Genomic DNA, 13159 nt, shown 5'->3' on the forward strand with positions numbered 1-13159 from the left:
GCAAATTAGGTACATCTCGTATTTAGAATCACAGTTTCCCACATTTTCCTTGATAAGGTATAATGAAGCGGACCACAGGTTGAAAAACTCTTTTCTAGGCAAAGTAATTTAAATTAATGCTCATCTGGAATCCATTTTCCATTGAACACTAAACATGTTTGTGAATGACATAAAAGGAAATGGTATATCAAGAATAGTAGAAAATTAATAATAGAAAACTTGGAAGAAAAACGAGACTGGAAGTGTATTAAGGAAACTGGAAAATAAAATACATGGAGCAATCACAAATCAGTGAAAAATAGGGAGTGAAAACAGATGTACTCAGATTGAATTTTTTGTGAAAATAGAATCATTCTATTAAATTTCTAATAGTTTAATCATTATTCTATAGTTTTTATTTCTGTAGTTTAAATCAAAAATAATTTAAGTCTATTGAATTTCTAAGAATTTAAAATAAATATTCTAAGAATGACAGAGGAAAAGAAGTTATCTCAAAGTATGTTGAATCAAACTGAGGTAATGATCAAGAGCAAACTCTCAAATAAACACTTATCATTTTAAATATGAAATGGGTAAATTCTGGTAAAAGAAGCGAGATCAAACATTCAAAAATGCTTGAAACTGAAGAGAAAAAAAGCACTACTCGAGAATCAGCAGCAAAAACAAAAAAAAATAATTACTTTTCTAATAAGTGTTTCAAGTCTCCCCTGTAGTGATTTTTTTAATTAGTGATTACCAGGTCTACAAGCTAAATCTAAGAACACTCATTTTCAAATTATTTCTAAAATCTGTAATCTGAAATATGTTATTCTCATTTGTTGATATTGAATATTGTTGATAGAGAATGTAAAAATTATCTTGCGGGGGGGGGGCACCCTCTTCTTCTTCTTCTTCTTCTGAGCTAAGATGACACTGTTTTTTGAAGTAAAAAGTAATCCTTTGTACGCTACCGCATACATGTGTATACAAACTGTGTATTTTATTTCCTGCCAAAATTTTAAAGTACTACAAAAACAAAATTTTTGCTCCTGCGAAAATAATTTTTGTTACAAAAACCAAATTTTCATTTTCCACCCCTGTGTTGCAACGTTTGTCTTGCATTTCCTGGTTCATTATTTAATTAAATCCAGTGTGATCATTGAATGGATGACAACAATGAAAGGGATTAATCTTTTGTTAAATAATAAACATTTATTCTGTTAACTATTAGAATTTAGCATAACTGTTTTACAAGAAATTGTCATAGTTAGCTTTCTCTTTCAAAACATTATATTGGAACAGTAAAAGAACGCTCTCACCGCTTTGTTCAGAAATACATGTGCTAGTCCACATCGTCCACAAACCAGTCCAAGATGTCACAATTAAGTGTTGGTCTGTTATACATCACAATCTGAGAAAACCCTGGAGCAAAGTTCACACGGATTTGCATCCTGAAGTTTTCATTGAAACCACAGGCTAGACACTGCATAGGAGACAGCAAGAGATGGAAATCGAGAATGGCCGAGAGGCAGCGGGTCTGGCTACCAATCAATCCACACAAGACCATGACGACTTTTGAGCATCACATGAGAACCGGTGACGAGATGAGAGAGATGCCGTAGCATACCTTTCTAGAGTTAGCACATTGTTTTAATTGAAAGATCACCTGCCGTACGCCTCAGCAGGGCGAGATGCCTTAGAATAAGTAACTGTTTCGAAGACTCAGTAATTAATCGGAAGTGAACGTGTGTCTGTGCATGGTATTTATACGAGAGTGTTCCCATAATGCCTTATGACTGAACCAATCACAAGGTCGAGGGTGCGGTACTGAACTTGTATTTAATTTACATATCTCCATGAGAGAGAAAGAAATAATATTGTAGAAAAAATATATCACAGAATCTGGCAACAAATACAAGAAATTGGAGATCTGGCCAGGATTAATAACTCTTAGGCCTATTGCACATTGTATAAGCTCATGATATTATTGACCACGAGATGGTGCTAGGACCCACAGACGGTGTGAAGGTAAAAATTATTACACATTTATATTTATATAACACTTTGCAGAACATTTACATTATATTGTACAAATATATAATATGTTACAGAACACTAAATATTTCATATTGCTCAATTAATTCATTTCTCAACACAATAATTGAGCTTGCCGATGACTGCCCGTGGAGCTCCCGCTGGTGATTCACAAGACCTCCCATTGCATATCGGCAACTAGTGGGGGCCTCTCATGTTAGTGTAACTGTATGTACATAAGTCTGAGTGCATATTCAGTGTTGTGTTTGATTTTTCAGTGCTGTCATCTATATTTCAGAAGGGAAGTGAGTGATGTGTTATGATTGAATTACATTTGTACTGTTTGTAGATCTGTTGCTTTCTGTGGCAAGACTTTTTAAAGGGGGACGATAGTACTACTTATATATACAGTCATTTCTCCATATTCACTGTGTTGGGTTCTAGGAATGACAGCAAATATGGAAAATCTGTGAATAACTCAAACCCTAGAATTTTGTTCTTTAGGCATCTCATTTTTACAGTATTGGCTTTGTGTAGAAGATGTAGAGGGTGTTGCGGTCTAAAGTGATTCAAGGTGTTGCTTTTTGGAAATAACACAATGTCTGTTAGTTGTGTCTTCTAAATTCAGGATAATTTGTTAGAGTATAGTATCAAGGCTTCCTTTACCAACTTTTCTACATGAGAAAACTTACAGGGAAAAAAAATGCTCTGATCATGTTTTCTCCACATAGAGATTGCTACCGCAGAGCCACACAGAGATTGATTTTTGGGGACCGATTGATAACAAGGGGTTAGTGCGCCAACCTCTCATTGAGTATAAAAAAAAGCTGCTATGAGTCATCCTCCAAAGAATCTGGTATCTACTTCATCCCATGCAAGAATTGCAGAAAAGGATATATTGGCCAAACTAGGAGAAATCGTAATATTCGAGTTCTCAAACACCAAAAGTCTGTTGAGAAGCGGGGGGGGGGGGGGGGGAACAGACAAATAGTTCGACTATTGCCCAACACTGTTGGCAACTTTCACATAATTTTCAAAAAAGCAACACATAGAACTGAATTTTCTCAAGGGATACTTCATCAGAACTTACCAGGATTTCCACATTAATGATGGAAGGAACACGTCGCCTATTTCGTCAGCTTGGACAGGCTTTATTAGCCTCAATCGAGAGAGAATTTTCAACACTTTGCAACAGATAACACCCCAATTCGCATCCAAAGACCACTCTGCATCAGCAAATACAATGGCAGACTCTCTGACCAAACATAAACAACTCATTTGTGTGATTTCTGACCACAAGATCCTGATGACGGCTCTCCATTGTAAAGCCGAAACATGTCAACCAATTAAAATTTTATTGTCTTAAAGGCGTGTGAATTTTTTGTATAAAGAAAAATATAATATCTGAAAAAAAGACATGGTGTTACGATCCCGGGTCTGTTGTGATTTCTAAATGTGTTATACCATGCCAATAGCTACCCCAATTATTCTATATGTGGGGTCCATCCATTTCTGAAAAAGATGGAAGCTCTCTGCTATTCTAAAGTCAAACATGCACAATACCTAATCAGAGATGCCTCTGTACTCTGATTTACCTGAGTCTTCAAAAAATCTGGGTCTCTTTTGGGTGAAAATGGGTCCCTCTCGAAAAAAATGAGAAAAAAAAATCTTAAAAAGAGTATTCCCCCCCCCCCTAATTCACAGGTATCTCCATGAATTCTTTTCCCAGCATTCCCCAGGGGGCCTACCATCCCTTCATGCTTATAAAGAATAATCCGAGCGACAAGGATGGGTTCTTAACGATTGTTCCACGGATATTTGTAAAGTAACCACGCCCTGATTCCAGAGAGTTATGCTTGAGGTCATGTGACATGAGAAAAAGGAAACGTCACGATCCTTGAGAATTTTAGTGACATCACGTGATGTGGCGGAGCGAAAATTATTTTCTCTAGTTTTCCCTATGTTTTACTTTCTTGCTGACCAATAACCATCAGTCTTGAAGTATACAACTACTACTATTATAGTCATTAATTAAAAAAACAATTTTTCCTTGGCGGTGGCAATACATGTTCTTCTTGCATGTGCTTCGTGATTTGTTTGCTTTCGTCTGATACAATCGGTGACAACGGAGAATGATAACACCAGAAAAAAAATGTCTGAAGATGACTTCTTCGCAGTTCGAAATAATAGTGGATTTCATATCCACTCACAGGAGCATGGTCGATGACAATCTTTCTAGCCAGTTATCAAGAACCGACAAGGACGCGATGTGGGAAAGGTTGGCCAGCAAGTTGAACTGCCTGCCATTCAGCCTGAGGAAAAGCTGGAAAGACCGGAAAACAGTAAGTGCTTTTTTTAAAATACAGTAGACTCTGTTTTTTGTTCCCCAATGTTTAGTTTTTTACTGAAAAAAAAATACACCATAATCTCGGCTCTTCTCCCCACTAGCATATGCCTATGGTATTGCACAAATTAAAAGAATTATTAAAGAAAAAGGACGTCCAAGAATGAAAATATTGTACACATTTCCAAGATAAATAATTTCATAATATCTAACTAGATTGCAGGGAATATAAAATCATGTAAAACTGTACAGTATTAATACAAAAACTTTTAAAATAAAAAAAATAATTTTTACAAAAATAACTCGCTGATTTATTTTACTGTTCATTTTGTAAATGATTAAACAAATTGATACCACTTGGAATGCTTTGCCAAAGTAAATTATTCCTTATTTTATCGCAGATAATTTTATTATTTGAACAGGGTAGAGAGTCTACTGTACTATCATTATACCTTTCTTAATTTATTAAATTTTTTTTGTGTTTCTGTTCTGAATGGCCATTCTTACAGTACCGTACCATCTTATTATTTTTTTTTTGCAGACTTGGATAAAGTACAAAAGTGATGCGAAAAAAAACGCCTTGGAAAGGCGGAAGGAACTCGACAAGACTGGAGGAGGATCCTGTAAATGTCTGTATTAGAAGAGAAGGTAGTTTCTCTCATTGGGGAAACTGCAGTGTATGGTGATCCTGAGGTGTTCGAGACGCTCGAGTATGACAAGGTGAGTATGTCAATCCACCTTTGAAAAAGTGTTCATCCTGACAGAGACTGCATATATTTATGTAATTTTACGAGTGGTGGCTACTGTAGTGATGCAGCTGTATGCTTCTCTCTCCCACCAGCCAGCAAGAATTTTGATTGCCACAGCAGATAATCCCTTGCAGCAGGGGGTATATATATATATTTTAGCTCTACTGTGCTTGCTGAGAACACAATGACAGCCAGTGAGATTGGTGAGCAAGCTTGTTTTCTAACAAATCATATTCAGTACTACATTTCTCAATTTCTGTGTATGACAACTTCTCACGATACATAAGACTAGAACCATTATTAGGAATATCTCTTCTCGTCCTCCCGGTAGAATTCAATGATTGTTATAGTGGTATTCATTTGCTCTTAAGCTTAGCCACCTCTTTCTAGTTCTGACTACCCTTCATAGGACCTAACATGAGTGGTAGCCATACTGGTGAGTGGTGCAAGTAATCTTTTTGAAGAAAAAGTGAAATGTTGGATCCAAATAAATTGAAACAGTCGTTTTTTTTTAACATTTGCTTACATTTCTTCTTGTTCACATTAGTTCTAAAGTCTTAGTTCTCATGCATTGTTTGTTATATCCAGAAACATCTGAATTGTGTCATTGGGATAATAATTGTTTCTGTGATTGTTTCCATTAGATAATAATCTAGGACTCTCCAGAACCTGATGAAGGAACAACACAGCAAAAAAGCCCCCCCCCCCCCTCCGTGCAGGAAAAGGCAGAGGCTATGTTGAATTTAATCGAGGCCTAGGAATCAACAGCCAACACTGAATTTGTGACAGCTGAGTCCGTCAAAGAAGTTGGAGAGGTCATGAAATCTGTACTTGAAGTAGAAAAACAATGTTTACAAGTGGAACGGGATCGTTGGATGTGAAAAGAGAAAGGAATGAACTTTTTGAAAAATTATAAATCACATCTGCAAGTAATTTTTGTTGTTACAGGACTCCCATTCAAAAAATTAAAGAAAGTAGGGCTAAAAAGTAGGACGGGGAGGGTACCCCCTTAGATAACATAATCACAGCATTAAAGAAATCCCATAGCAAAAATCCCACTTTTTCAGTATATGGCAGTCAGATATGCAGTCTTCCTTGATTGACTTCAGCTAAAGAAAAATGACGAATGACTTGGTTACAAAAATAATTTTTGGCCAAAACAGTGCACTAGCAACCACAGATAATTCTTTTCTGTCTCTCCTTACAATATAAATTACATTCTTTTTTTGCTATGCAAGACAATGAAGTAGTAAACGCAAAATTATTTTCTCCATCCAGAAGTTTTCTATGATTACTGTACTTGTTGAGCATCCAAACTAAGCAAAAGAAAAATTAAACCAAATGATCCACATACACCATTTCAAATAACCCTAAAAACAATAAAATTTTTGCTTTGGCAGAATCATTAATTTCAATATATTACATTTGTATTATTTGACAATATATCAATGATTCCCACCTCCTTTTTGATTAATTTGTTTCTCACATTATTATGTACTATTTCATTATATTAAATAATGATGAAAGCTAAAACGCTTGTAAGGGAAGTTTTTAAAATCAATTACACAAATTTTATCGACGGGATTTGGTGCAAAAGTGTGCCAAAACCGAGAGAGTAGGACGAGTGGGAGTCCTGTTGTCAACTTATTTGTTTTGTGTGTGGGTTGCTGATGCATTTCATTTCTGTCTGAAATAAATTTTATGTGTTCTTGATAGAAGATATCACCTTATACTGAAAACCTCGTCTATCAGTTTCTTTTTTTAAAAATGACTTTCTTTTTTTTGACAGTTTTAGATCACCTGTTTCAGCTTTTCAAAAAAAAAAAAAAAGAAAACACAAAACAGCACCATCTGATAGTTTGGAAACCATTACTATCAGACCTCATTCAAAAGATTAACAATCCAGACAGTAATTCATAACTATTGATAAAAAAAGTAAATAGATTTATTTGAATCTTAATGAACTTATTGTGAAAACCTGTGACCCAAGTTTGGGTCAGAACTTATAAGGCAAACCCTGACCTGCAACAAAAAATATATATTTCAATGGTGATATAAAAAGTTGAGAGTTGAGACATACAAACTGTATCCAAAGTAACCAACATGGTGCCTTCTTCAACGGCTTATGAGAGAAATCTATACATATAAAAAGTTGAAATTGATTTTTTTTCCCTTTGTGATAGAAGCTAAACTAAAAAAAAAAATTTTCGAAAAGCCTCATTGTAGAATCCATCATTTTATAACTGTCTGCTGTATAATATTGAAATTTTTGGATAAGCACTTCATCCCAAGTGCAAGCCTATGAAGGCGACCCATTCTGCTGTAGGTTTTTCACGAGACGAAGACAGGTTGAAACAATAGGCTGGATTGATCATTGACACTTTAATAAAACATCATTAAATCTCTGAAAGAATACAGACGCCTAGACAATTCATAGTGGATGTTTGAAAACTTAAATCACCTTAACTACACTCATGTCCATAAATTAAGGATAATGCCAGCTCCGGCAAATAAAGGTTCAGAAACAAAACAAACATTACTTATTCATAAAGCCCATTTATTAAACAAAAGATAAAGAACAAAAACGATGGTGTATGTATGATACCATTCATAAAAACTACGATTTTTGCTCCCTGGAGCAATTGTAAAAAATATCTCCTTTACAAAAACTTACTATTACATGGTTGCGTTGGTATGATGGTTAATACATTGTATGTCTCCCATGCGATGAAATACAGTCCGTACAACGCCTAGGCATGCTGAGTATAAAATTATCGATCTGATCTTTGGGAAGATCACTCCACTCAGCAAGCAATGCTCTCCGAAGTTCCAGTACACATGTAGGAGGTGGTTGACGGGCTGCAACTCGTCGGCCAAGCATGTCCCACACATGCTCTATTGGATTCAAGTCAGGTGAGAATGCTGGCCATTCCATACGGGTTATATCCTCAGATTCAAGGCATTCGTTTACGATGTTTGCTCGGTGAGGACGGGCGTTGTCATCCATAAACACAAATTCTGCGCCCATGGCACCCCTAAACAAACGTACATGTTGTTCCAGAATGATGTCCCGATAAATTTGGGCTTTCATGGTTCCAGTTTGAACATGCAGATCTGTTCTGGAACCCAGTATAATTCCACCCCAAACGAGCAATGCTGCACCACCGTACCGGTGTCGTTCAATGATGTTGTCTTGGTGGTAACAGGTACCTGGTGTTCTCCATATGAAAGTCAGACATAAATCAGACTGCAAGCTAAACCTGGACTCGTTGGAAAACATCACACAAGCCCACTGTGACGATGTCCACATTGCATGTTCTCTACACCAGGCTAATCGCTGCTGACAGTGAGTTGCCGTGAGCGGAACACATCTGACAGGCCTGCGAGCATATAGACCAATATATCCCAAACGTCTGTACACAGTTTGCCTTGAAACTGTGGTATCCGTGGCTACAGATAGCTAACGAGACAGGTCATATGCTGTGCTCCGTCTCCTTCTTTTAGCAGTTACTGCCAAATACCGGTCTTCATTCGGGGGCGACCTGTACGTCTACTGACATTTCTGTTATCTTGTAATCGTTGCCAAAGTCTAGAAATGACACTTTTGGGCAATTCCAAGTTCCTCGGATACTTCCATCCGAGTACGCCCACATTCCAGGCAGACGATAATTCTACCACGTAAAAAATCATCCACATGTGTCCTCTGTCTCATAACTATTCGCTTATGGTACTGAGCGCTGTACCGAACTCTTGTGAACAATTTTACTTCTTTGCCACCATTCCTTATATACACCCCTCTTACACTCTCGTCATTGAGATGTACTATCAGCATCATCTGGTGGCTTCCTGAAATTTGCATATCATTCTTGCAGATGTGTGTGATAATTCTACAGGTGAAATTTTTACTTTAGATTTCGATTTCCGTGTGATTCTGAATTATCCTTAATTTATGGACATGAGTGTATTTACAAATTTGAAGGAAAAAAAATTTTAATGAAAACTTTGATTTATATATATGAGGAAAAATGTGACTAAAATTTTTGCTGGAGGTCAAATCCTGAGAGTTATCTATGTATTGTCCAGCAATGACTTGCCTCACATGATTCTGAATTACCCTGGACTGTTTCTCTTTAAATCTGTGGATTTATAAATATTAACTCTAATACATCTGAAATACTCATTGAAATATCACAATATTAGCAGATAGATGAAATAAGGAGTGTTTTCAAATAAAGAGAAGAGGAATAATCATTTTTTCACACACTCCTATATTCAGGTGACAGAAATAGCTTTCGAGGAGACCCTACCTCTGTGCTTCTGCAGTTCTACGTTGCTGGGAGTCTTCAACTGCTTGGCATGAGGGTGGCTGGCAATCATCTTCAGTTCATAGTCTGTCATCTGCCAGACTTGCCCTCTCTTCTGTGCACATATTATGCAGAACCACACATGCATTGACAATCTTGGATGTTGGATGCCATCATAGGCTTGTACTTCAGGGTGCGGTGCTTGTGCAAACATCTAAACCTTGATTTCAAAACACTGTTGCACCTTTCAATTACAATCCGTGCCTTGGTGTGAATGACATTATATTTTTTTTCTCAGACAGTCTGGATTGCTCACGGGGGTCAACAGCCAAGGTTCCAAAGGATAACCACTATCGCCTAAAAATAATAATCTGAATTATTAATGAAATTACAATGTTTTCTGCAATTTGCTGTAAATGATGTAGCTTAAGCACATAGAAGTAAGTGTGCAGGGGGAAATGTACACCTACCTAAAAGCCAGCTAAATTACTCAGACACAAAATCGTCTTCCAATCGATCTCTTAATGCACTGCTTCTCCATATGAACGAATCATGCTGCACCCTGGAAAGCGACTGTTAACGTTCAATATTTTCAGATTGTCATCACAAGCCTATCACAATTTTTTTAAAAAGGGTGTTATTAATATGTGACATTAATATGGAACATATATTGTTTTCTGAATTGTTATGCAAAGATCACGGCCAGAAATATTTGATGCGCAAATAAATTTTACGCACCAGTTAGACGTTAATAAAATAGTAAATTTTTCTGTTTATGTAGTTGACTTCTAGATACCTTAGATTGTATTTTGATGGTGCCTTAATCCCAACGTGAGTACAATCAACCACACCAACTACACCCGGGAACTTGTACTTCAGCATAAATTTCACTTGTAGGTCATTGTAGCCGGATACATCCGGGAAGCAGACATATTTGGTCAGCATCAACTTATTTATAGCTTCAATGACTTGGGTTATGTAGTTGCTGACCAATTTCTGGCTCGTGGCAACACAAGTCTTGACTGAGACATTTTTGATATGCTCCATTGGCATAAAAACACAACGCACATAGAATCTGTAATAATGAAAAGGAAATGTGATTTAACCACTGAGGTGTTGCTGTACAGAACTACTACTAAACCACGCATGTACTTGGTCCATACTCCTTTGCGGAACTTCTAACGAATTGGTTTTTTGGGATGTGCGTGTCCATGTTGTGAATCTAACGTGAAGCTTGTTTCTGTGTAAGGGTACGTCCATAGTGAACCGCTTCTCGCTACTCGCTTCACCGCGGCTGAAAAAAGATCGTGAAAAGTAATTGGGGCGGCCATAGTGCGCCCGCCTACCTGCTTTTACCGGCTCAAACTGCTTTTACCCGCTTTAACCGGAATGAATTATTATTTCTTTTTCTCGCTTGACCGGCTCACCGCTTGCAGTTTAAAACGGATACTTTCCTCTAAAACTTGAGTAGTTCGTTTTATAGTGGAATAGTAAATCGACGGAGTTTTTGTAACGACAATTATCGTTATTACTAATTATTGATTAATTATGACATAATAAAAACGAAATAATTAAGTAATTAAGGAAAATTTAAAATTACACTAAATCCAATTGGAGTTTTTGTGACGATTAATTATTGTTAATACTAATCGTTAACTAGTTATGGCATAATATAAGCGAAATCGGTTATTAATTAAGGATCATTAATGGTCATACTGAATCCAACGGAGTTTTTATGACGAATAATTATTAATACTAATCGTTAACTTGATATAACATAATAAAAGCGATATCGTTGATTAATCATTAATTAAGGTTAATTAACGATTATACTGAATCCAACGGAGTTTTTGTGATGGATAATTGTTGCTAATACTAATCGTTAATTAGTTATGACATAATAATAAGCAAAATAGTTGATTAATCGTTAATTAATTAAGGATCATTAATGATCATACTAAATCCAACGGAGTTTTTATGACGCCTAATTATTGTTAATACTAATCGTTAATTAGTTGACATAATAAAAACGATATCGTTAATTAATCAAAATACCGTTGGATTTCGTTTTATCGTTAATTAGTTAATTAACCAAATTAATTAACTAATTTTCGATTAGAAAAACTAAAATTAATCGTTACAAAATTCCGTTTGATTTAGTTTTGTCGTAATTAACTATTATAATAATCATGATCGATAATTAGTTAATTAACTAATTAACGATAAAAGTAAATCAAACGGAATTTTGTAACAATTAATTTTCGGTTTTCTAATCGAAAATTTGTTGTGGCACTAAAAGCGAAATCGCTGATTTATTATCAATTAATTAATTAACTATAATTAGCGGTTACACTAAACCCATTGCAACTTCAAGGCGAGTCCTATTCATTTCATGTACATTCGTCATTCTTTCATATTTAAATTTTATGATAAATATTTTTTGTTGTCAACAAAAACACACACAATAGATCCCCACGTGATAGCTCCATGATGCCAACTGCTCATGCAGGCAGACGCTCCCGCGAGCGCTGCACTATAACCACCACCGGCTAGAATCGCGCGGGATCATCTCGCCTTCTACAACTGCCGCGGTTTAAGCAATAAATCGAGAAGCGGGAAACGGTGCACTATGGACGCACCCTAATGCTTGTTATAGTGCTGCCATCTACCACAAATATTTTGGAACTCTGAGTGAAGAGTAATGTTTGAAGATTTTACCATTGTAGGCATGGTGCTCTCTGTGGCGAGACTTTTTAATGAGGAGATCGGCTTGCATTCGCACCTCAAAGTTGGAAACCCCAGAAAACCAACTTCAGCCGACCACCATTGCGGCAGCGGTGGGGTTTGCACCCGGGACCTCACGATGCGAGTCTGTCACTATGACCACTTCACCACCACAGCGACAGCTGTACAGAACTGAAAATACACAATGCAGACTTCGCAGCGCTCCTACTTTTCCTATTGTTTAGAAATTTCCTCCTATTTTCCTACTTTCGCCGCAATCGTCCTTTTTTACTGCAATTCTCTCCTACTATTCCTATTTTATCCCTCTCTTCCTTTTGTTTACAGCCGAAATTTCGCTACGAAAATTCTGAGAAACCGTAAAATGTCACTGCTTTCCCTCCCTTTTTGACTTGTTTTATTCGCATCACAACTCTACTAAAAAAAAAGAAAAGAAAAAAATTTCAGTTACACTGGAGAGGGGACGACGAGAGACAAGCGTATCTTTTCGCCGCCGCGCGCCGTAGTCAAAGTGCTAAAAACTGAAGTTCGGTGGGGAAAGCGAATCTGTTTAGTACATCGGTTGCCGTAAATAAGAAGGCGAAAAAAGGAGGGAAGAACAGATTCTATATCCATCCACACACGAGATTCCATGAGAGACTAGATTTCTCTCTGGAATCCCGTAAGGAACGCTCATTCCTGAAGCCTGGTTTTCCTAGGAGTAGGCTTTTTGCGCCGCGTGAACTGAACTGGATCATTCACTCGCTTCGGCAGAAATGTGTTACGTTATCACGTGTTTTCCAAGCGTGGCGTTTTGAAGGGAAGGGAAATAGAACAACATGAAAATATAAAGAGAAGATCGCTGAAACGCGTGGCATATACACGACGCTTAACTCCTCCAGAAGCAGTCCGCCAATCATGCCCGACTTAAAGGGCTGTCTTGAGCTGCATTGCGCTCTGTAGGAAAACGTAAGAAAATTGGTGAATGGACGGCGTGTCGCACTGGGCGATTCACGTTGCACGCAGCA

At 37.0% G+C, this 13159-nt stretch overlaps 2 protein-coding genes across 6 annotated transcripts in view; both read left to right on the top strand.

Moving 5' to 3' along the window:
* The window catches only part of LOC149088357 (sorting nexin-13-like), a 360452-nt gene that overhangs the window by 79719 nt on the left and 267574 nt on the right, over window positions 1–13159 (top strand). The window lies entirely within an intron of this gene.
* On the top strand, window positions 4040–5287 carry LOC149088359 (uncharacterized). Of its 2 annotated transcripts, none has more exons than XM_089247382.1 (3): window positions 4040–4355; window positions 4899–5077; window positions 5199–5287. In XM_089247382.1, exons 1-2 carry the CDS (start codon window positions 4146–4148, stop codon window positions 4995–4997), a joined length of 309 nt encoding a protein of 102 aa, XP_089103508.1. In that variant the 5' UTR covers window positions 4040–4145; the 3' UTR covers window positions 4998–5077; window positions 5199–5287. The 2 variants fall into 2 exon arrangements, with proteins under 2 accessions (XP_089103508.1, XP_089103516.1); XM_089247390.1 differs by having other exon boundaries at window positions 4899–5067; window positions 5199–5283.

This window comes from Pholcus phalangioides, unplaced genomic scaffold (genome assembly GCF_987345545.1).
Source record: "Pholcus phalangioides strain wild (caught in Gottingen) unplaced genomic scaffold, Ppha-v1.0 ptg000003l_1, whole genome shotgun sequence".
NCBI lineage: Eukaryota > Metazoa > Arthropoda > Arachnida > Araneae > Pholcidae > Pholcus > Pholcus phalangioides.

What these genes read in the sequence shown, in the direction of transcription:
- LOC149088359 (XM_089247382.1), top strand. Translation starts at nt 4,146, where the DNA reads ATGATAACACCAGAAAAAAAATGTCTGAAGATGACTTCTTCGCAGTTC. An exon ending in GCTGGAAAGACCGGAAAACA is followed by an intron (nt 4,356 to 4,898) that starts GTAAGTGCTTTT and finishes TTTTTTTTGCAG; the next exon opens with ACTTGGATAAAGTACAAAAG.